Below are 26440 nucleotides of genomic sequence, written 5' to 3'. Positions count from 1 at the left end.
ATTTATTGTAATTATATGTTGTATTTTATTATTGTTTTCAATTTATTTTAACTTTGAAATAATATTGTCATTACTTTGATGTTTTCTTTATTAAATTAATTGCGGGTTTCTTGATATTTCTAGTTTGGTTTTCTTTCCTGTTGCGTTCCAGCGTTCCCAGCCTTTCTACCGTGAGACTTACCCCTCAATTGTGCTGTAAAGCAATACAATTGGAACACGAAAAATATCAACACAATAGAATGGTGAGGACCCTCTAAAAACCATGTTTTCAACAGGGAAGACACCAAAAGGAAAAACGCCTATAAACTACCAACAGCTTGATACGGCATTTGAGAGGTTACATTTTGGAGAACTTGAAGACAGAGAAGAGACTGTTGTCTTTAATACTAATAGAGAAAACTGCTACAAGCATAGTGACGATACCACGGTTCCACTCGAGCAGCCACCGAGATACCATTCGTCGCCAGACTCGCCAATTTTTCAGCAACCTTACATTCCTGCTTGGGAGAAATCTTCTCTCCCTTCTCCAATTAAACCAATTCGGCCATCAGTGGTGCTGAAACCAAAATTTCCAACTTCCTTGGCAACAAGAGCACCAAAACCAACATTGAAGACGCCAGCGCAATTTCACAGTTAATTTCGACCGGACCAGCTGCTCACCAGCTTCGTCATCATCTGCTTTCTCGTTAATCCCTGCTTTGACAACGTCAGTACCAAGTACAGCGGCTACAACTTCTTCAGGAGCCACATCTACTACACCAGGTACAGTGCAACCTTCTACGAACATTTTTAACATGTCATCTATTTTAAAAATTGATAAATTTAAGGGTAATAATTCACAAAATCCAGAGACTTGGTTAACAAATTTTAATCAATATTGTTCTTTCTATGATTTGTCAAAGAAAAAAAGTTCAGAGTCATTTCCATTTCATTTAGATGGTCATGCTAAAATTTGGTATGATACCATATCTGATGCAAAGAAACAAAATTTTGATCAATTAATCCTTGCTTTTAAGGATAGATTTAAAGATAAACAACATCTTTTAGATATAACTATCTTACAAACGCATCAGGGAAGAAATGAGTCTGTACTAGATTTCTTATCTAGATTGTTAAAATTAGCTACAAACAGGAATATATCTGATGATATATTGCTGGCAGTAGCAATGAATGGTTTGAAGGCCGATTTAAAAACAATTGTCATGACTAAGGAACCTAAAAATATTGAAGAATTTAGGCATGCCGCTAATTTAGCAGAAAAAGCAATTGATTCTAATGTAAATTCTTTAAATTCAATGAATCAAACTATGAATGTAAACAGTCCAACAACTACACAAAATCAATCTTATCAACCTCCGTCAAACCCTCCAAATACTGTTTATGTTCAACAGCCCGTTTATCAAAGTCCAAGGGTACCAAATCAGCCAATGCATCAATCAAATAGGTTTAGGTCACCTCAAAATCAATATCCTCGCCAAAGATTTAATAGGATCCCTCCACGCCAACCTTACAATCAAAATTTTCGACAACCAATTCGTTATCAAGATCAGTCACAAACATCGTTTCAACGATGTTCTTATTGCAATGGGTTTTGTCAAAATAGGTCTTACTGTCCAGCTAGGGGAGTAGTTTGTCTTATGTGTAACACGATAGGACATTTTGCCAAAGCTTGTTCATTTTCAAGGAGAATGCAAACACAATAGCAATCCAGGCCTGTTCGAATGTTTACTTTGGACAGGCATACAAAACAGAACAATAAATTTAAAAAGTATTGTTCAAAACAAAAAACTTGTTCAAAACAAGAAAATTCAAATTCAGAATCAAATAGATTTGTTACTGAAATGCATCAATGTCTCATTCCAATAAATTTTGGTTATTTAAAGATAAGAGCATTAATCGATACGGGTTCATCAATATGTGCATTAAATGAAAAAACCTTTTTTGAAATCAAAATTTGCAAACAATCAATTATTTACTTCAGATATTAAACACATTGTTGGACCCGGTGGAGCTACCTACCCAGTTAAAGGCAAAATTAAAGTAGATTTTGAATTAGGTGGTGTAATTCTTTCTCAAAATTTTTATATTATACCAGCTTTAAGACATTCAATGATTTTAGGAACAGATTTTTGCAAAGAAAAGAGTGTTTGTTTAAACTGGAACACAAATAAATTATCTTTGATTAAAGATTCAGTTACAGTCAATGTAATAAGAGTAACACCAGGTTATGCTAGGGTTAATAGAAACTGTTCAATTCCTCCAAATACAATTACAAATGTTTGTGTTAGATTATCTAAAGCATTGCCTAATCGAAATTATCTATTAGAACCATTTAAAAATCTAAAGTTAGATTGTTTGACAGCTAGATGTTTAATCAAAAACAGGAACAACAAAGGGTATTTACAAATTTTAAATCCCACAAATGAAGTCATAAATTTAAAATCAGGATTAATTTTGGCCACTATCAATGATGTTGATTCAAGTAAAATATTTACTTTAGATGAGGACAAGTCAATCAATAAATCTACAGTTTCATCTGTGAATTCTGTACAAACTGACCCAAATAAAACAAATCTTACATTTGATTTATCAAAAGCCGATTTAACAGATCAGCAAAAACAACAATTAAATATATTTCTAAATAAAAACAGAGATGTAGTTGCAACAAGTTTAGAAGAGTTAGGTAAAACTAATGTTTATAAACATAAAATTAATACTGGAAATGCCCCGCGTGTTAAATCTCGTCCTTATAGGACTTCACCAGCCGCTTAACAAGAAATTCAAAAACAAGTTGGAGAACTTCTTAAATATGATATTATAGAGCCATCGACTAGTGAATATAGCTCACCAATTGTTCTAGTTAAGAAAAAAGATAACACTTGGAGACTCTGCATTGATTTTAGAAATTTAAACAAACAATCTATTTTGAGGCAATATCCGTTGCCCCGTTTAGATGATGTTTTTGATGCTATAGGACAATCAAACGCCAAAATATATTCACGCCTTGATTTGACAATGGCTTATTATCAAATGCCAATGGACGAAGACTCAAAGCATAAAACAGCCTTTGTCACTCATGATAATCTATATCAATTTAAAAGAATGCCATATGGTTTAAATAATGCTTGTCAAAGTTTTCAATCTTTAATGACACAAGTTTTGAGAGGATTAACATGGAAACATTGCTTAGTATACGTTGATGACGTAATCATTTGGTCAGAAAATTTTGAATCTCATTTACAACATTTAGATTTAATTTTTAAAAGATTAAAAGAAGCAAATTTAAAATTAAGACCTAACAAATGTGATTTTGCTAAATCAGAAATTCTTTATTTAGGACACATTATTTCTAAAGAAGGTATTAAAGTTGACTCCTCAAAAACAAATGCTGTTAAAACTTTTCCTACTCCCAACAATCAACATGATGTTAGAAGTTTTTTAGGTTTATGCAACTACTATAGCAAATTTGTTAAGGGTTATGCCAAAATTGCATCTCCTCTTAATAGACTCCTTACTAAGGATACACCATTTAAATGGACTACAGATTGTCAAGATGCTTTAAAAAAAGTTAAAAGAAGCTTTAACATCAACTCCAGTCTTAAATTTTCCAAATTTCAATAAACCGTTTATTGTTTCTTGCGACGCTTCAGGTTCAGCCATTGGCTATATTTTATCACAAATTGGCGAAGATCAAAATGAACATGTTATTGGTTATGGGGGAAGAGCCTTAACACCTGCAGAAAAAAATTACACTGTTACAGAACAAGAAATGTTAGCACTTGTCTCAGCTGTGGCGTATTTTCATGTTTATTTTGTAACTAATAAGTTTACTATTTATACAGACCACAAAGCTTTAACATGCTTACAAACTATTAAACACACAAATTCCAGATTAATAAGATGGGCATTAAAACTTCAAGAATACAAATTTGATGTTATTCATAGATTAGGGTCGAGAAATCAAAATTCCGATGCACTTTCAAGACGTAATTATGAAACACAATTGGAAAACTCTGATTCTTTAACTAAAATTACATTCATTTACCCTGGAGAAACATTAGAACAAGTTACAAACTCTGAGAAAGAAGTTCCAATTTTATCGTTAGAAGACATTTCATCTTTACAAAAAAAATGCCCATATTTTGGACCTATAATTAAATTTTTAGAAAATGGAACTTTACCAGATGACAAAAAGAGAGCACAAGCTATACCGTATGAAACTAGCCAATATGAACTTCTAAATGATACGTTGTATCATTTCTTTCAACCAAGAACTAAAACTAGAACTTCAAAACATCAATTAATAAAGCAAGTAGCAATTCCTGAACCATTGCGTAATGATATTTTATTGTCATTTCATGATCAAAAAGCCGGTGGTTCACATTTAGGTGTACAAAGAACTTACGAAGCAATTAAACAAAGATATTTTTGGCCAAAAATGTATCAAAATGTTTATGATTATGTTACTAGTTGTCAAATTTGTCAAACTGTGAAAAAAGACAGTTCTGCTAAAAAAGCACCTTTAAAATCATTGCCAGTGCAAGGACCTTTTATACGACTTCACATGGACGTATTAGGGGGGTTGCCAACTTCAAAAGAGAAATATAAATACATCTTGTTAGTAACAGATTCTTTCTCGCATTGGTGTGAAGCTTTTCCAATGAGATCTCAAGAAGCCGAAGAAATTGCAAACATCTTATATTCTGAAATTTTTACTAGATATGGAGCTTGTCGTTATTTGGTATCTGATAGAAATGCAAGTAATCTAAGCAAACTCGTCAACATTCTATGTAAAATGTTCAATGTAACACATCATTTTACAAGTTCGTATCACCCGCAAAGCAATGTAGCATGTGAAAGAACTAATTCTACATTAGCTCAATCATTAAGAGCGTATTGTTCTGAACAACAAACAAATTGGCCCGAAGTTTTACCTAGTATTATGATGGCATTTAGGATGAGTCCTTGAACACAGTCTACCGGGTTTTCTCCTTATTATATGATATTTGGAAGAGAAATGCCTTTACCAGTAGATACAGCATTAATTCCTGAAGAATTAATTACCCAATCTCCAGAAAAATACATTGATCAATTAATAAATAGAATCAAAATTATTCATGATCTTGCTAAAACTAATTTAGAAGATGCTCAACTTAAAAGAAAAACATACTATGATAAATCAACTAGAGCACCAAATTTTAAAGTCGGTGATCATGTTTTACTAAAACAAGAAAAAGTTCAGATAGGAAAGAAAAAGAAATTAGAACCTAAGTGGACAGGTCCTTTTTCTATACTTGAAAATAGGCATGATTTAATTTACAAGTTACTGAATTTAAAAACACTTAGGCCAGTAAAATCATTTATCCATGCAAACAGACTTAAACTATATAAAGATCCGGAAGATCATAGACCACCTCCAAATCTATTAATAAATAATGATGATTTAAATAATGATCAAGGTAATGGAAATCAACAAGATCCCGATAATTCAAATGATGATTTGAGTGAAAATGAGAGTCATGAAGACAATTCTCAAAGTGATTTAAATGAAGCAAACTCAAATCAAAATCAAGACAAAAATGACGTATGGTATGAAGCTATTAAATTATTAAAATTAAAATGGATAGCAGGTAAGAAATATTATTTAGTTCAATGGAAAGATAAGTCAGACCCATCATGGGAACCACAAGAAAATGTTAGTCAAGCATTAAAGATAGCATTTCATTCAGATAAAGCGCGTAAAAAGTTAAAGAAAACAAATAAATAGACATTTGACTATAAAATTAGCGTGGCAAGCAATTGACAAACACATTTCAATTGATTAATCCTACATCAAAATTGACCCTTATTTAGATCACTGATAAACAAATTTATCCCAAATCTTTTGATCATCAGAAACAAATTAATTCCTTTTTCTTATATTGTAGGCATGTCAAGATTTGGATTTGCGATTTTGCCAATTTTGCTTTTTGCCTTACTTTTGTCAACGTCAAATGCAGATGAACAGAGAGTAAATTACGGAGTTGTTTTTCAAGAACAATCCGATATTGATTTTGCGACAGATTATTGGACACATGTTTATGAAATTCAAACATATTTAAATGTACAACACATGTTAATAAACAGATGTGCACATCCTACGAATTATCAATGTCAATCATATAATAAGATAATTGCGGAAGTAAATTTTATGAGAATTAATATGAATTCCCAAATAAAGGAAACACAAATATTAATTGATAAATTAATACCAAAGCTAAACTCAACCTTAAATGGTAAATCAAAGCGTGCAATATTGGGTTTTGTAGGGACCGTCATGGGTGGATTGTTCGATCTTGTAACGACTGGCAGTGTGAATAAACTTGTAGCCCATATAAATACTCTAACGACCGAAAATAACAAAATTGCAAAGGCATTAACACAATACGGGGGTAGTTTAACATCTTTTGTTTCACAAACTGAAGAAAGACTAGATAATGCAATGAATGGTATACAACGAAATTACAATTCTCTACTATTTTTAAACAATCAAATTAAAAGAGATAAACAAAACTTTGAACAACATTTTACTTCATATTTTCAAATAATAACAGATCAAAGTCAAGATGTGAGTACACTCCAGAATTATGTTACTGATTTGAAAAGTTCTATTATAAATTTATTAGAAGGAAAAATATCACCTCTAATTCTCATACCACAAGTAATTCAACAAACTGTAAATGATATTCAAAATATTTTAAATGTTAATTATACAGGATATAAAATTTTAACCTCAAGTCCACATTATTATTATAATAATGCTCAATTTGTTGTTTTTAGGAATAATTCAAAGTTGTATTTAGCTGTCCAATTTCCACTTACAACTCATGGAAAAACATTTCAAACGTATAAAATCAAAACATTTCCTGTTCAAGTCACAACTCAACTTTTAGATCTACCAGAATATATTTTAATGACACATGATAGGAAACATTTTACTACTCTTACCTTTGAACAATTGAATGCATGTAAAGGTTTTAATCCAAAACATTGTAATTTTAATCCTTTATTTCAATCAAACAATACCACAGATTGCGCGTTTCATATCTTCAACAATGATAAACAGAAAATTAAACAATTCTGTAATTTTAAATTTATTCCACATATTGAACAAATTTCACATGATTCGGTTCTTGTGTATAGATTTGATAAACTACATTTGAACTGCAATAACAAGAATTTAACGGTTACAGGTTGTTCATTCTGTATTTTCAAAATCCCGTGTCACTGTATCTTAATAGCAAATAATTCACACTTTACAGCAAAAATCGAACTTTGTAAAAATGAAACGTATAACTTCACTAAATTACATCCTGTAAATTTAGCAATTTTGCAACATTTTTTCGATGATGCAAAACTTTCGAAAATCCTTGCAAACACGACTTTTAAAAATCCAGTGTAATCAATGGAAAACATTATTGATAGGTCCGAACCGAATAATATATAAAGTGAATCAAGCCGCTTTTACATTAATTGCGGGTTTCTTGATATTTCTAGGTGAGTTCTTAGTTTGGAATATAATTTATATTTAAAATTATTTTTCTTTTTATTTTATTTTGGAAAAGTTAAATAAAATTTACAAGTAACTGATATTTTTTAATTTACAAAGTTTAAATTTATAACAATAATTATTATATTATTCAACAATTTATTGTAATTAAATGTTGTATTTTATTATTGTTTTCAATTTATTTTAACTTTGAAATAATATTGTCATTACTTTGATGTTTTCTTTATTAAATTAATTGCGGGTTTCTTGATATTTCGTTCCCCAACCTTTCTACCGTGAGACTTACCCCTCAATTGTGCTGTAAAGCAATACAATTGGAACACGAAAAATATCAACACAATAGTAACACTAATATCTTAAATTGAGGACTCCCCAAGAAAAACGGATCGGGGTGGAAAAGCTTCACTATGACCGTTAGTGAGTATAAAGAAATGGTTAGGATGGTTGATCCAGACCGTCTTATCGATATTGCAGAGCGGTTCAATGTTCACGTTAGTTGTTTGTTTTTATTTATTTGTGATAATTTTGGAAGACATGTTTAATTGTTGGAATGTACAAGTACCAGATCATGTCCACTTGTTTTTATAGCATATTATTTTTATCCATATGTTGAATTACTTTTTTCAACTGATTTTTACCGTTATACTTCTGTCTCAGGTGAGGGGATGGTTGATATCCCGCCACGTAAGGTATGTGTGTACTTGTTCCAAGTCAGGAGCCTGTAATTCAGTAATGGTAGTCATTTGTTTATGTTCTACATAATACGACATCTAGAAATAACACATTGATTTTTCTGCACATAAAATTGTTAAAAGGTTTGCCTAAATTAGGCTAAATTTCATGTAATTTATTATCATCTTTCTTACTCCATTCATTTTTCAATATATTAAAAGCATACTCTCTAATATAAGATTCAAAATCAGTATATGGTGTATCACAGTTGGATAAAGGGTCACCCAGGGCATTCTTTGCAGTCTACAGCTGTGTTTCCAAGGATTCAATTATGGCTCGGAACCCATAGAATAATTATGTCTTTCAGAAGAATTTTTAAATTCCTCATTACATATAAAATTTTGAGAATTGTTGGGTTTTTAATTTTAGTAGTTTGTATAGCAAGTAAGCATGAAAGTGAATCAGAACATATAATAAATTTGGATGTATCTGAAGAAGCAATACATTTCAAAGCCAAAACAAATTAAATAAATTTGTCTCAATAAACAGTTTTGGTGGTAACTCTTATCTTAATTTGAGGACTCCCAAAAAAACGGATCGGGGTGGAAAAGCTTCACTATGACCGTTAGTGAGTATAAAGAAATGGTGAGGATGGTTGATCCAGACCGTCTTACCGATATGAAGAGCGGTTCAATGTTCAGGTTAGTTGTTTGTTTTCATTTATTCGTGATAATTTTGGAAGAAATGTTTAATTGTTGGAATGTACAAGTACCCGATCATGTCCACTTGTTTTTTATAGCATTTTATTTTTATCCATCTGATGAATTACATTTTTCAACTGATTTTTACTGTTATACTACTGTCTCAGGTGAGGGGATGGTTGATATCCCACCACGTAAGGTATGTTTGTACCTGTTTCAAGTCAGGAGCCTGGTACTGGTTGTCATTTGTTTATGTTCTTCAAATTATGTTATTCATTCATTATTTTTTTTTGGGGGGGGGTAATTAAATTAGACCATTGATTTTCTCGTTTGAATTGCTTTATGTTGACATTTTGAAACTTTTTATAGCTGACTGTGCGACAGGAGCTTTTGTTCATTGTTGAAGGCTATGGTGACCTATAGTTGCTGTAAGTTTCTGTATCATGTTGTCTCATTGGCATCATACCACATCTTTTTTATATCCATGTCGATTTCTTGCATTTTTCTCCAAAACTGTACTTTCTCCTCTCAAAAATCATTTCATATAGTACAGTTTTTTCATGTATGATGTATAACTATATGGCGCTATAAGATTAAACCATTTCATATTATATTGTAAAACAGGACGGAACGTGCGTTGGAGGAGACTACTATAGGGGCTCCATACCCCCATAACAAATGATTATACCCCCCTTTCTCTATATAAATTCTTATCACAACACCATCTAGCACTACATAACGGCAACATAGCATAATGGTTATATAGTAAAATCACAAAAATACTGAACTTCAGGATAATCAATTTGGAAAGTCCATAATCACATGCCTAAAATAAAAAAAAAATAAAAAAAACGCATCAAAAACGAATGAACAAGAACTGTCATATTCACGACTTGGTACAGGCATTTTCAAATGTAGAAAATGGTGGATTTAACCTGGTTTTATAGCGCTAACCCTCTCACTTTAATGACAGTCTCATCAAATCCCGTTATACTCCGTTATATTTACATTGATGCGTTAAATAAACAATAAAAAGGTCAAAATATGAGTACATCAGTCATCATCGTATAACAATTTTAAAAGGAACAATTTAACAGAACACAAAAACATGTATTTGTTTCCCACATTCAACAAATATTTGAAGAGTTTTTGAATATCTTAAAGATAGTTTGACAGTTATTCCATAATTAGCATACCCAGATTTGACAAAGCGGTACACGCTTTACACGGACGAGACGACACAATCGGTGCTTGTTTGACTCAGTCGTGTAACGATACTGAGGAAGTTTTGTATGGGGTTAAAAAATGAAAAACTAATCTATTTCTTGTCACACAAATTAAGTGACACACAGACGCGTTGGTCAACTATTGAAAAAGAAGCATGTAGCATTCATTATGCACTTCAAAAATTAGACCATTATCTACATAACGCAGAATTTACAATCAAGACCGATCACAAACCATTAAAGTATATTTTAGAATCCCTTATGCAGAATAAAAAGATTCAACTATGGGCATTAGGCATAATTGAATGGTTGGCTGGGACAGAAAACACTCGCGAATTATCTCTCTAGAAGACCTAACCGGGTAAAAGTTAATAAATCAGACAATAAAAAGATGAAGACATTGAAAAAAAATTAGTGACAAGGCTTACGAAATTAACACTATAAATTCTAAAGAAATTTGCAAGTTGTAGTTACAAAGGGTCAGATACGTTGACCCTGAAAGATTTTGTGGTTTCGGGTTACGATATGATATATGAGCAATCGGACAGAAGTTTAATTTGATCCTAAAAGAATTCGCTTTTATAGCCTACACGGGTTGCCAATAATCCTTCTATTTATAAAACCTGGTCCCAAAAGGCCAGATTGTTCCATGAAAATACAATGATGGGGGTTATTTTAGAGATTCTTATAAAACTTTCTTCACAGTTCCCACCACGACCGACTGTTAGTTCCTTCATTAATTAAAGAGGTAGTAGAAATTGTGGTAGAAAGAGCCAGAAACCGGGGCTTCTATTATTTACATACTCTTAGATTACATATGGAAAATCAAATAAGGTATAACAGGGCGATTGTGTTTTGCCCTGAGTTTATGGCCGAAAGTGGGGGGATATCCGAAATGGTCTGTTGTAGATGTACCGTGAAAGTTAACGTGTACAGCAACTATTTTAATTTATTTTATGGTTTTATTATTAGTCATGAAAATTTGGTATTTTGTTTAATTGTAGGAAATGGGACGGACGGCTGGACATATAATTCTAACACTTCTTTTTGGTTTTGGCGAGCTGGCTTTCATATCTGACAATATTGTATTTGTAAAGTAAATACTGTTACCACCACAAGGCCACAATGGTTGGTAACCTTCATAATTGATTTAAAACCTTTTGAAGGATTTTTTAACAGAATATCCCATGACATGGTAAAATCCTCCGCATTAGCACAAACTGTTTTGAGACGTTATGAACAACCTGGAAAGGAACATTTTTATAATACTTTTGCAAATTTGGAACAATAATTTAATCTGTTAATGGACATGCATCGTTCGATAACTGATACATTCGACGATTTCAAAACTTTACATCGGCACAAACATTCTGTTTTTCCGTTTATAGGTAGTGCAATGAGTTTTTTGTTTGGTACAGTGACAGAAGACGATATTAATTTAATTACGGAGAACGTTCGTACATTAGCACAAAATCAAAAGCAAATTTCACACATTTTGACTGAAAATTTATCGATTTTAAACATAACTAGGCTAGTGGTATCTCAAAATAGAGACGCCATTAATAAATTATCAAGGGGGTTGCAAGATTTAGACATCCGGTTGGTTAATATGACTGAAGCTATTGAAAAGCAAATAATAGATTTGGAAAACTTTGTGCAAATATATATTCAATTAGATATAATAACTGGGGATTTAAAACAATTAATCCAAAAGGGATTTTTCTATTTAGAACATATAAAAGATCTGTTAAGCATGCTTTCATTGGGCCATCTTTCACCAAGTACAATAACACCAAATAATTTACAAGGTCTTCTTATTGAGATAAAAGATAAACTTCCAAAATATTTAGAATTGAGTAACGATCCAAAAGAAAACCTGTGGTTCTTTTACAGGTTCTTGACATGTTCCACTATCCTGTATGACAGTAGAATATTAGTTAACATTTCAATATCTCTTCTCGATTCAAATAATAAATTTGCAATTTATCGGGCATTTAATTTACCAATGCAAATGCAAAAGAATCATACAAGTATTGGTATGATTGCAAAATACGATTTGGATGTAGAATACATTGCAGTTAATGCAGAAAGGTCAAAATAGGTATTGTTTAAACAGCAAGAAATTCAAACATGCACAAACACCTTTACGACATTTTGTAAAATTATAAGTCCTGTTTATCCTATTAACTTAAGTAAAAATTGCATAACTTCTTTGTTCCTGAAGAAACGAAATGATATTGATAAATATTGTCGTGTTGTAGTTAAACCAAACTCAGTTCTTCCAATGGCAAGTTATATATCGTCAGGTTCGTGGTAAGTTACCACTAACATACCCTTACGCTTTGCCATTGTTTGTGACAAATATAAGCATATAAATATGTATGATGTATTAAATAATGTTCCATTTACAAATATTGTTGCTTTTTTAAAAGAAATTGGAATTTATTATAGAATATAAAAATGTTATTATATTTAAATCGATTTTAATTTTTATCACGTTATTTTACTGTTGATTTTTATTTGTATATACTCAATTTGCTTTAGTCAAGAATTTTAGTATATTGAAGGACTTTTTTTAAAAATATGCATTAAATTGTAAAAATATTCGAATTAGCTCTCGCCACGGTATAGCCTTTTTATTCTAATGCGGCGTAAAGCAACCTACAATCAATCAATCAATGACAAATATAAGCAAAAGACAACGTTTACTAAAATAATTAACCCTACTTTGAATATTTGAGCGTTAAATGAGACATGTACTGCGACTAATGACTATCTTACGCTTTTGCCGTTTTATAGTAGACAATCTTCGTATACTCTTGAGGATGATCCATTTACGAAGGTTATTCAAAATTATAATTAACAATGCGAAAACTTTGGAAGCCATTTAATGACTCCTTACCGAAGTTTAACTTGACTGAGCTACCAAGAGAATTAAAAAATATTAAGGAAATCCCAATGGATAATATGATTTACCAATTGAAAAATTTACAAACCATACAAAAAGATTCAAGTTTTCCAAATTGGGTGTATAATGTAATTTATCTAGTAATTTCCCTTTTGTTAGGTATTATCATTTTCTTTTTATGTTAATATAGAAAAAAAAAGTTACCTTGTTCAGCCAAACGAGGAAGTGGTTGCAAGATGCAGAATGTCGCCCCTTAGTATGACAGAGTGAGTCAACTATTGTCGGCTAAGACCGAGGGAGATATTAACACCTCAAGAGATGTTCCCTCTGCAACAATGTTAGACAACTCAAAGGAAGAAGTGGCTAATAATTTATATCCACTGCTAAAATTGTCAGAACAAACAGTGCAAATATAACTTGAAGTAATAGCACAACGCACAACGTATAACTATTCGATTATAACGAACAATGTTTTAAAACACTATAAGATCACATATACTGACTTTTTATTTATTCATATGACAATTAACTGTTCTTTATATGCTTATCCTCTACGCATAAATGAACTTCCTCCAAATGCTGCCTTAAATGAACTGTTATCTAACAACAACAAAAGTATAGCGAACTTTATCTTGGACTGTGATCGTATCAGAAGAGAAATTATTTAACTATTTTACTTGAACTGTTGAATTTTCTAATAATTTAGACATTCGTCCAAAACTATGTGTTATCTATTTTTCAAATTTTGAACTTTAATTTGTCAGTGCATCGTAAGCCTATCTGGCTGGCTGTAATGTAATATTGTATTGATATGTATCTATTGTATATATACAGGTTGCACTATAATAAATCATTCATTCATAAATCATTCATTCATTATACATTGTATATACAAATGATGGAGTAATGCTATCCGAGTTATGGATGATGTTGAATGATGTCGGAGTAATGGATATCGGTGTATGAATGTCGGTGTAAGGATATCGGAGTAATGGATGTCGGAGTATGGCTACCGGCGTAAGGATATCGGAGTAACGGATGTCGGAATATGATATCGGAGTATGGATGTTGGAGGTATGGTGGACGGAAAATTGTAGACGAAAATGTTAGATGGAGGATAATAGCACAGAACTTTTGACAATAAATTGAACAATTATGTAAAAATTATCAATTGATTGTTTTATATAATATATTAATCTATGTTTTATTTCAGGTTTTGTGTATTGATTTTTTATTTTATGTATCTTTCGATCCTGTAGTGTTATATTTGTAGCAAAGAAAGTAATGCTATATTTCCAGAACATTGGGGGTTTGGGGGGGGGGGGGGTATGTAACACTATGCAGTGATCGAAAGTAATTTCCAAAGTTTATAAATGTATGTATTATTGTTAAACTACAAACGTGACTTTCTATATGTACATGTTTTGGCTTAAGGGATGTTCAAGTTTATGTCAAATACTTTTTCATTCAGCCATATGTTGTCATTGTGTTGAAGCCATTTAATTAGACTTACTAGTAAATAGTTTGGCTTTAATTAACCTAATGTTAAGTATAAAGACCAAAAGTAATAGTTACTATTTAGAACCATTTTATTTGTGGCTTTTGACTTTTTAAAAGTAAGTACCTATCATAAACATTTTTTTTCCTAAATTAAAGTCACGTTCGTAATTGTATAAAACAACTGTCCCTAACAAGACGGGTCAGATTGTAACTAGGCACTGAATACAAATTAGTTCCTCTTTAGCCATTGGTTTTTTAGTGGCATAGTACTGTGTACCTCCATTTTCATTTTGAACATCCTTAAGCTTTATGTCATCCTTGTACATGTATACTTGCATTATTTGAACTTTGAAACATTTGCTCCTGTTATCTTATTATTTTAGAGAATGGTTTCTATAGTTCGTGAGTGTGTGGGTTTTTTTCCTGTGATATTATTGTATTTTTAATTATAGTAATTACTGGAGTTTTTGTGTCAGGTATAATCAGATTTAATTTACTATGGAGGGAACAACAACAATCAAACAAGAGCTACAATCAAATGATGTTCAATGGTATTCAGTAATTTTGCATTACTGTTAATATAATTGTTACAATATGAATAATGAAACTGAATAGACTGAATCTCTTAAATTTGTAATTATAAAAAAAGAAGATGTGGTATGATTGTCAATGAGACAACTCTCCACAAGAGATTGAATTGAAACAGAAATTAACAACTATAGGTAACCATATGATCTTCAAGAATGAGCAAAGCCCATACCACATGGTTAGCTATAAAAGGTTCCAACATGACACTGTAAAAATAATTTATACAAGAAAACTGATTAGCATACTATATGATATTTTAACAATATACCAACTTACTATTCTAATTTTGAAATCAGTTCAAGACTTGATAATAATAATAATAATTCACTGAATAGGTATAATTTGAATGTATTTTTAAGGTTTTCAGAAATAGCTGTTATTAATCACCTTGAAGACCTCCTAAAAAAGAAAATTGATGATCTGGCAGTACAAATAATGTACCAGGCAGAATTAATGGAACGCAATAAAATTAAATTAAATAGTGAAATCATGTTTAAGAAGCAATTAAAATCCAGAAAATGGGATTTAATGTCAGAAGAACTGAACAGCTGACATTGGAAAATGGACAAACCAGATATGTGAGATTTAAACAATGAATTGTCTATGTTTTTTTTAAAATATCTATGGACATTTGTTGTTTTATTTATTTTGTATAATACATTTGTGTAATAAAATCTATAAATTCCTTTATTTGATGTCTTTATATGAATAAAGTTATCTTGACAGGCTATATAAAGAGTTTTTATAAAATGTTATACCTGTAAATAATATATAATTTCATCTAACGTTATTACATGTAAAGGGTATTATTATTAAAAAACTAGATATAGTTTAAAAAAACACCAAAAAAAAATAAAAATATATGCATACCTAATTTATTTCACAAATATTCACAAATAAATTACACTGTACAATATCTGAGAAAAAAATATCATTTATACTTTTACAGTTTTGCTACATGTATTAAACCATATCATCCTAAATGTTTCTGATTCAAAGCTTTATTAATATACTGTGTGATGGATGTTAAGTAGTTTCAATGTATTAATGTTAATGAAATGTCTTTAATGGTAGGTTTATGGTTTCAAAATTGGCTGATGTCTATAACTGTTCTCTTGATGTTGTATTCACATATAGTTAGCACAAATTCACTATAAATAAACTTGTAAATATATAACAACTACTCTTATTTGTCAGTTATGTTTGCTTGCTTTTTCATTGTGGATTAAGGATTTTATTATAGTGTAAAAAGGGGTGATATATATGATGTAATGATAGATGGTGTTATGATAAGAATTCATATAGTTGGGGGTTATAATCATTTGTTATTGGGGTATTGACCCTCCCCCCCCTAAATAGTAGTGAGGTGCAGTACTAGGAAAAGCAGCAGCGAGTTGGGAGGACGAAGCGAGACAATCAGCAGAGGCATCAGTGGAGACGCCCGAGCCAACACAAAGGCCTCCGATGAAGAGGCTCTGATAGGAGAATACCCCTAAAATGATGTGAAACAAAATTGAGTGTTATGTCTAAAACAAACCTGCATAGAAAGTATTGGCCAAATTCTTTGTTTGGAGCCGACATCCCTTTTAACTCGAGATATAATAGTGAGCTTACCTTCTGTAATCCTGGATGAAATATATCAATCAGTCACTAGATTAAGATATATCAAATACAAAAAAAATATACCAACTTACAATTCTTATTTTGAATTCAGTTAAAGACTTTTGATAATGATTATAATAATTCACTGAATAGTTATAATTTGAATGTATATTTTAGGTTTTCAGAAATAGCTGTTATTTATCACCTTCAAGACCTCCTGAAAAAGAAAATTGATGTTCTGGCTGTAAAAATTATGTACCAGGCAGAATTAATGGAACGCAATAAAATCAAATTAATTAGTAAAATCATGTTTTAGAAACAATTAAAATCCAGAAAAGGGGATTTAATGTCAGAAGAACTGAACAGGTGACATTTTGGAAAATGGAGAAACCATATATCATGAAGGTCATTGAACTAAATTCAATAGAATCAGGCGATCAATATCTTTTTGAGTTAGCAATGTTTGAACATCTACTTAGTACCATGTTCGAAGAATGCAACAACAATGAATCACGAAAAAATATGACAAGACAACTTTATCCCACTTACTTGTATAATTTGAACTTTGTAACATTTGCTCCTGTTTATCTTATTATTTTAGAAAATGGTTTCTTAATTTAAATTATAGTGCGTGAGTGTGTGGTTTTTTTTTCCTGTTGATATTGTATTTTTAATTATAGTAATTACTGGAGTTTTTTTTAAAGATATAATCAGATTTAATTTACTATGGAGGGAACAACAACAATCAAACAAGAGCCATAATCAAATGATGTTCAATGGTATTCAGTATTTTTTCATTACTGTTATTATAATTGTTACAATATGAATAATGAAACTGAATAGACTGAATCTCTTAAATTTGTAATTATAAAAAAAGAAGATGTGGTATGATTGCCAATGAGACAACTCTCCACAAGAGATTGAAATGACACAGAAATTAACAACTAGAGGTAACCATATGATCTTCAAGAATGAGCACAGCCCATACCACATGGTTAGCTATAAAAGGTTCCAACATGACAATGTAAAACAATTCAATCAAGAAAACTGATTAGCATACTATATGATATTTTTACAATATACCAACTAACTCATTCTTATTTTGAATTCAGTTAAAGACTTTTGATAATGATAATAATAATTCACTGAATAGTTATAATTTGAATGTATTTTTTAGGTATTCAGAAATAGCTGTTATTAATCACCTTGAAGACCTCCTAAAAAAGAAAATTGATGATCTGGCAGTACAAATAATGTACCAGGCAGAATTAATGGAACGCAATAAAATTAAATTAAATAGTGAAATCATGTTTAAGAAGCAATTAAAATCCAGAAAATGGGATTTAATGTCAGAAGAACTGAACAGCTGACATTAGAAAATGGACAAACCAGATATGTGAGATTTAAACAATGAATTGTCTATGTTTTTTTTTAAATATCTAAGGACATTTGTTGTTTTATTAATTTTGTATAATACATTTGTGTAATAAAATGTATAAATTCCTTTATTTGATGTCTTTATATGAATAAAGTTATCTTGGCAGGCTTTATAAAGAGTTTTTATAAAATGTTATACCTGTAAATAATATATAATTTCATCTAACGTTATTACATGTAAAGGGTATTATTATTAAAAAACTAGATATAGTTAAAAAAAAACACCAAAACCAAAAAAAAATATATGCATACCTAATTTATTTCACAAATATTCACAAATAAATTACACTGTACAATATCTGAGAAAAAATATCATTTATACTTTTACAGTTTTGCTACATGTATTAAATCATATCATCCTAAATGTTTCTGATTCAAAGCTTTATTAATATACTGTGTGATGGATGTTAAGTAGTTTCAATGTATTAATGTTAATGAAATGTCTTTAATGGTAGGTTTATGGTTTCAAAATTGGCTGATGTCTATAACTGTTCTCTTGATGTTGTATTCACATATAGTTAACACAAATTCACTATAAATAAACTTGTAAATATATAACAACTACTCTTATTTGTCAGTTATGTTTGCTTGCTTTCTCAATGTGGATAAAGGATTTTATTATAGTGCAAAAAGGGTTGATATATATTATGTAATGATAGATGGTGTTATGATAAGAATTCATATAGTTGGGGGTTATAATCATTTGTTATTGGGGTAATGACCCCCCCCCCCCCCTGAATAGTAGTGAGGTGCAGTACTAGGAAAAGCAGCAGCGAGTTGGGAGGACGAAGCGAGACAATCAGCAGAGGCATCAATGGAGACGCCCGAGCCAACCCAAATGCCTCCGATGAAGAGGCTCAGATAGGAGAATACCCCCAAAATGATGTGAAACAAAATTGAGTGTTATGTCTAAAACAAACCTGCATAGAAAGTATTGGCCAAATTCTTTGTTTGGAGCCGACATCCCTTTTAACTCGAGATATAATAGTGAGCTTACCTTCTGTACTCCTGGATGAAATATATCAATCACTAGATTAAGATATATCAAATACAAAAAAAAATATACCAACTAACAATTCTTATTTTGAATTCAGTTAAAGACTTTTGATAATGATTATAATAATTCACTGAATAGTTATAATTTGAATGTATATTTTAGGTTTTCAGAAATAGCTGTTATTTATCACCTTGAAGACCTCAGGAAAAAGAAAATTGATGTTCTGGCTGTAAAAATTATGTACCAGGCAGAATTAATGGAACGCAATAAAATCAAATTAATTAGTAAAATCATGTTTTAGAAACAATTAAAATCCAGAAAAGGGGATTTAATGTCAGAAGAACTGAACAGGTGACATTTTGGAAAATGGAGAAACCATATATCATGAAGGTCATTGAACTAAATTCAATAGAATCAGGCGATCAATATCTTTTTGAGTTAGCAATGTTTGAACATCTACTTAGTACCATGTTCGAAGAATGCAACAACAATGAATCACGAAAAAATATGACAAGACAACTTTATCCCACTTACTTGTATAATTTGAACTTTGTAACATTTGCTCCTGTTTATCCTATTATTTTAGAGAATGGTTTCTTAATTTAAATTATAGTTCGTGAGTGTGTGTTTTTTTTTCCTGTGATATTATTGTATTTTTTATTTTTGTAATTACTGGAGTTTTTTTCAGGTATAATCAGATTTAATTAACTATGGAGGGAACAACAACAATTAAACAAGCGCCTCAAACAAATGATGTTCAAACAAGGTATTTAGTAATTTTGCATTACTGTTATTATAATGGTTCTTAATTATTCTAATATGGATAATGAAACTGAATAGACTGAATCTCTTAAATTCGTAATTATAAAAAATAAGATGTGGTATGATTGTCAATGAGACAACCCTCCACAAGAGATTGAAATGACTCAGAAATTAACAACTAGAGGTAACAATATGGTCTTCAAGAAAGCCCATACCACATGGTCAGCTATAAAAGGTCCCAACATGACAATGTAAAACAATCCAAACAAGAAAACTGATAAGCATACTACATGACATGTTAACAATTTACCAACTAACTCATTCTTATTTTGAATTCAGTAAAAGACTTTTGATAATGATAATAATAATTCACTGAATAGTTATAATTTGAATGTATTTTTTAGGTATTCAGAAATAGCTGTTATTAATCACCTTGAAGACCTCCTGAAAAAGAAAATTGATGATCTGGCAGTACAAATAATGTACCAGGCAGAATTAATGGAACGCAATAAAATTAAATTAAATAGTGACATTGTGTTTAAGAAGCAATTAAAATCCAGAAAAAGGGATTTAATGTCAGAAGAACTGAACAGTTGACATTGGAAAATGGACAAACCAGATATATGGGATTTAAACAATGAATTGTCTAGTATGTTTTTTTAAACATCTAAGGACATTTGTTGTTGTATTAATTTTGTATAATACATTTGTGTTATAAAATGTATAAATTCCATAATTTGATGTCTTTATATAAATAAAGTTATCTTGACAGGCTATATAAAGAGTTTTTATAAAATGTTATACCGGTAAATAACATCTAATTTCAATTATCTTTATAACATGTCAAGGGGATTATTAGTAAAAAACTAGATATACTTTTTTTTTAAACGACACCAAGACAACAAAAAAAATATGCATACCAAATTTATTTCACAAATATTTACAAATAAATTACACTGTACAATATCTGAGAGAAAATATCATTCATACTTTTACAGTTTTGCTACATGTATCAAACCATATCATCCTAAATGTTTCTGATTCAAAGCTTTATTAATATACTGTGTGATGGATGTTAAGTAGTTCCACTGTATCAATGTTAAGGAAATACATTTAATGGTAGGTTACTGGTTTAAAAATTGACTGATATCTATAACTGTTCTCCTGTTGTTGTATTCACACAAAGTTAACACAAATTCACTATAAATAAACTTGTAAATAAATAACAATTACTCTTATTTGTCAGTTATGGTTGCTTGCTCTTTTATTGTGGATATAGGATTTTATTATAGTTCAAAAAGGGGGGGGATATATATTATATAATAATAGGTGGTGTTGTGATAAGAATTCATAAAGTGGGGGTTATAATCATGTGTTATTGGGGTATTGAGCCCCCTATAGTAGTGAGGAGGCAGCACTAAGAAGAGCAGCGGAGAGAGGGGGAGGACGAAGCAGGACCATCAGCAGAGGCATCAGTGGAGACGCCCGAGCCTACCCAAATGCCACCGATGAAGAGGTTCAGATCGGAGAAAAACCTCAGAATGATGTGAAAAATTTGAGAGTGTTCTGTCTAAAACAAAACTGCATAGAAAGTATTGGTCAAATTATATGTTTAGAGCCGACATCCCTTTAACTCGAGATATAATAGTGAGCTTACCTTCTGTACTCCTGGATGAAATATATCAATCACTAGATTTAGATTTATCAAATTGAGCCAAAGATGTTTGTAAACAGTGTAAAACGATTAGGTGAAATCACATGACATGTGCCAGAGACATCCATTTTCCACTACAGCTGGCAGAAGAAGATTTTAAGGACTTAAATGTAAATTTATCCATTATTCAGAAACTATTGGTAACATTATTTTTTATCAATGACCTTTCTTTAATCACCTTAAAATGAAAACCATGCGGTCAAACCCAGAAACCTTCCAAGGCGCTGTTGCTGTATTGAAATGAAAACTGATTAGCATACTATATGACATTTTTACAATATACCAACTAACTCATTCTTATTTTTAATTCAGTTAAAGACTTTTTATAATGATAATAATAATTTACTGAATAGTTATAATTTGAATGTATTTCTTAGGTATTCAGAAATAGCTGTTATTAATCACCTTGAAGACCTCCTGAAAAAGAAAATTGATGATATGGCTGTAAAAATTATGTACCAGGCAGAATTAATGGAACGCAATAAAATTAAATAAAATAGTGAAATCATGTTTGAGAAACAATTAAAATCCATAAAAAGGGATTTAATATCAGACGAACTGAACAGTTGACATTGGAAAATGGACAAACCAGATATATGAGATTTAAACAATGAATTGTCTATGTTTTTTTAAATATCTAAGGACATTTGTTGTTATATTAATTTTGTATAATACATTTGTGTAATAAAATGCATTCATTCCATTATTTGATGTCTTTATATAAATAAAGTTATCTTGACAGGCTATATAGAGAGTTTTTATAAAATGTCATACCTGTAAATAATATCTAATTTCATTTAACTTTATATCATGTAAAGGGGATTATAATTTAAAAAAAAGATATTGTTTAAAAAAAAAACACCAAAACAAAAACAAAAAATATATGCATACCTAATTTATATCACAATTCACAAATAAATTACACTGTACAATACATGTATTAAACCATATCATCCTAAATGTTTCTGATTCAAAGCTTTAATAATATACTGTGTGATGGATGTTAAGTAGTTCCACTGAATCAACGTCAATGAAATGCCTTAAATGAAAGGTTCATGGTTTAAAAATTGGCTGATGTCTATAACTGTTCTCCTGTTGTTGTATTCATATATAGTTTCAACGAATTCACTATAAATAAACTTGTAAATATATAACAACTACTCTTATTTGTCAGTTATGGTTGCTTGCTTTCCATTGTATATATAGGATTTTATTATAGTTCAAAAAGGGGCGATATACATTATGTAATAATAAATGGTGTTGTGATAAGAATTCATATAGTGGGGGGTAATAATCATTTGTTTTGAGGGAAATTGAGCCCCCTTTAGTAGCGAGGAGGCAGCATTCAGAAGAGCAGCGGAGATGGGGAAGGACGAAGCCGGACCATCAGCAGAGTCATCAGTGGAGACACCCGAGCCAACCCAAATGCCTCCAATGAAGAGGCTCAGATCGGAGAAAACCCCCAGAATTATGTGAAAAATTTGAGTGTTATGTCTAAAACAAAACTGCATAGAAAGTATTTGCCAAATTCTTTTTTTGGAGCCGACATCCCTTTTAACTCGAGATTTAAAAGTGAGCTTACCTTCTGTACTCCTAGATGAAATATATCAATCGCTAGAAGATGTTTGTAAACAGTGTAAAACGATTGGGGGAAATCACATGACATGAGATGTTGCAGTTCTATCATACGGAAATGTGGATTTGTAACAAGCAAAGACATTTTTTCTATAGTGGTAAAGATGAACGATACCGTTCTATATGACCTCGCAAACATTTTTCAACGTGACAATTGGTGTTCAATATTTTCAAAAGTTCAAGTTGAGAGATATGTTTAACTGTTGTAAAGATAAAATTATTCATCTTAAAAGAATTCATTTTTTTTAAAGTAAATTGTATATGGTTTTTTTGTTTGTTTCTGAGACAGAACACTTTTTTTCATATGGATATATTGTTCACAGTTTAAAAGTAGTTATTTATTCATTTATACATCTGCATACATATACATACATACATATTTTGAGTTGGTTGTTTTGTTTTTTTTTGTTTTTATTTTACTTGAACAAAAAGAAATAGACATTTGTAAATTAATAAAATATTCTTCTCTTTTTTTAGAGACACTTTATCAAGAATAATTGCCAAAGCTTTCTCTACTTCTTTCCAGTCTTATCTTTCAAGGGCACCACCCAAGCAAAGCGAAAGAATAAATCTACTGCAACGAGTAATAATCTAATACCATCATGGTCTTTGTTTAATGATTGCATGAAAGCAAAGTAATATCTAGTTGTTCTGTTGGATCTGACACAACAACTCTAGCTCTCTGAAATCGTGTACGAACAGGTTTTTGTAAACTGTAACTGCAAGGATTGTAGGACAAGAAAACAAGTAAATGTTTTTGACCAAACTCAAAATTTTAATAAAGAAATAGAATGCAAGAAATGTAGACGAAAAGGTCTCATTAACATATTTTGTAGGGTTAGGACTTTCGAGAAACAAGAAATAAGATTGCAGGTAAACTAAGAAACTCTCCTTGTTATGAAACAAAGAGAGAAAACCAAAACCAATAACACATGCTGTTTACTATCAATTTGGCAGGAGATCCAAACAGTTGTATATTAAATATGAAAACTAGAAAACTAAGGGCACTTGTTGATTCTGGAGCACACTTGTGTTTATTACATTAAAAAATTCACAAAACTTTAAAAAATGTACTAAAATTAACTAAACAGAATGTTGATCTTCAATACGTAAACGGAAACTCGATTGCTTATTTAGGAAGTAGCATATTCAATTAGATTAGTTACTAACATAATTCATCAAGGTTCAATAACATCATCAACAAATCTGGGATTAGCCCATCTCTTGTAAAAAAAAGGTTTATAAAACTTTGAATTCGAAAGTTTGCATAAAGGCAAAAATTACTGTTTTAAAAAGAATTTTTCAGCAATGTATGGTAACATTTAATCCATCTGTAGGTAGGGATATTAACTTATCACCACGCGTAATTAATGAATGGGTGAAGGTCATTGAACAAAATGCAATAGAATCCGGAGATCAATATCTTTTTGAATTAGCAATGTTTGAACATCTACTTAGTACCATGTTCGAAGAATGCAACACAAGGAATCACGAAAATATATGACAAGACAACTTTTCAGAACTTAACAGATTTTTTATTAATTTATTTTTAAATGACTTTACAACTCCTCAACATATTCTCCGTCAGGTTTAGGTTCATGTATATCCAGAGAAGGTGGAGTCCTGCGGATTTCCGGATGGAGATAATTGTGGACAAGTTGGCTATGAAGGAAGAGTTGTCCGAAATCATTAAATTGTCAATGAATAATGACTGGGATCGTCAGGGAAACAATACAAACTTGAAGCCAAGTCGAATGAAAAGTATTGTAAACCATCTCGCAACAGGTTTACAAGCTCATCATTACCAATTGTAATATTAACTATTCATATTAACTGTTTGTTATCAATTATATCAATATACAAATAACTTAACTAACTGTAGTGTGTGTTTCATTTACTAAAAACAAAATAATTTCAAAAGTTCAGTAACATCTAAATGTTCAGCAATTAATAGTTCATACAATTCTTGTGTGAATAACTAAATTCGGAACATGTTTAACTATTTATCGCTATAAGACTACACCATTTAATATTATATATTGTAGAACAGGATATTATATATTGTAGAACAGGATATTATATACGAAGTATTGTAGAACAGGACGGAACGTGCCTTGGAGGAGGCAGCACTAAGAGCAGTGAAGAGTTGGGAGGCCGAAGCTGGACTATCAGCAAAGGCAACAGCGGAGACACCCGAGCAAACCCAAATGCCTCCGATGAAGAGGTTTAGATCGGAGAACAACCCTAGAATGATGTGAAAAAGTGGAGTGTTCTGTCTAAAACAAAACTGCATAGAAAGTCTAGGCCAAATCATATGTTTGGAGCCGACATCCCTTTTAACTCGATTGATTGATTGTTGGTTGCTTAACGTCCAGTGGCAAATATTTCATGCATATTCAGGACGAGAACAAGTTCACAATAAATACAATCGGTAGGTTGATACAATAGAGGCCATCAGGGATGATGGTCGGAGAAATTTGGACTGCCACCGGAAAAGGGAGGTATATTGGATAGGGACAGAAATTTTGCCTTGCAACAGGCCACCTACGGACCCCTCAAAGAGTTGTTGCAAGGGTTCTTAACGTGCAAAGAGCATGGCACTCTCTTTACACGAGGCATCGGATTTAACGTCCCCCTTCTGACCGGACGTGACTGCAAACTTGATACATCCCGCACAGCCAAACGGACGCCCCACTTCGGCAAGCGTTTTACTGCCGGTCGGGAGGCTTTTAACTCGAAATATAATAGTGAGCTTACCTTCTGTACTCCTGGAAGAAATATATCAATCACTAGATTTAGATTTTAAAATACAGCCGTTGATGCCGTATGCATGCTACAGGAAGTAATATCACAAAGAACATTTGAAATACCAAATGCATCTTTATATCAGAGTTGTTGCAGTTCTATCATACCGAAATGTGGATTTGTAACAAACAAAGACACTCTTTCTATAGTGGTAAAGATGAACGATACCGTTTTATATGACCTCGCAATAATATTTCAACGTGACCATTGGTGTTCAATACTGTCATAAATTCAAGTTTTAAGATATGTTTAATTGTTGTAAAGATAAAATTATTCATCTAATAAGAATTCATTTTTTTAAAGTAAATTGTATATGGTTTTGTAGGGTTAGGACTTTCGAGAAT

At 31.1% G+C, this 26440-nt stretch overlaps 1 protein-coding gene across 1 annotated transcript; it reads left to right on the top strand.

The window, feature by feature from the left end:
• The first annotated feature begins 663 nt into the window (after nt 1-663).
• LOC134719244 (uncharacterized) lies at nt 664-8570 on the top strand. The gene is made up of 3 exons (XM_063582249.1): nt 664-762; nt 5928-7031; nt 8461-8570. Exons 2-3 carry the CDS (start codon nt 5930-5932, stop codon nt 8568-8570), a joined length of 1212 nt encoding a protein of 403 aa, XP_063438319.1. The 5' UTR covers nt 664-762; nt 5928-5929.
• The last annotated feature ends 17870 nt before the right edge of the window (nt 8571-26440 follow it).

This window comes from Mytilus trossulus, chromosome 5 (genome assembly GCF_036588685.1).
Source record: "Mytilus trossulus isolate FHL-02 chromosome 5, PNRI_Mtr1.1.1.hap1, whole genome shotgun sequence".
NCBI lineage: Eukaryota > Metazoa > Mollusca > Bivalvia > Mytilida > Mytilidae > Mytilus > Mytilus trossulus.
This window is presented reverse-complemented; position numbering and strand designations above follow the sequence as displayed.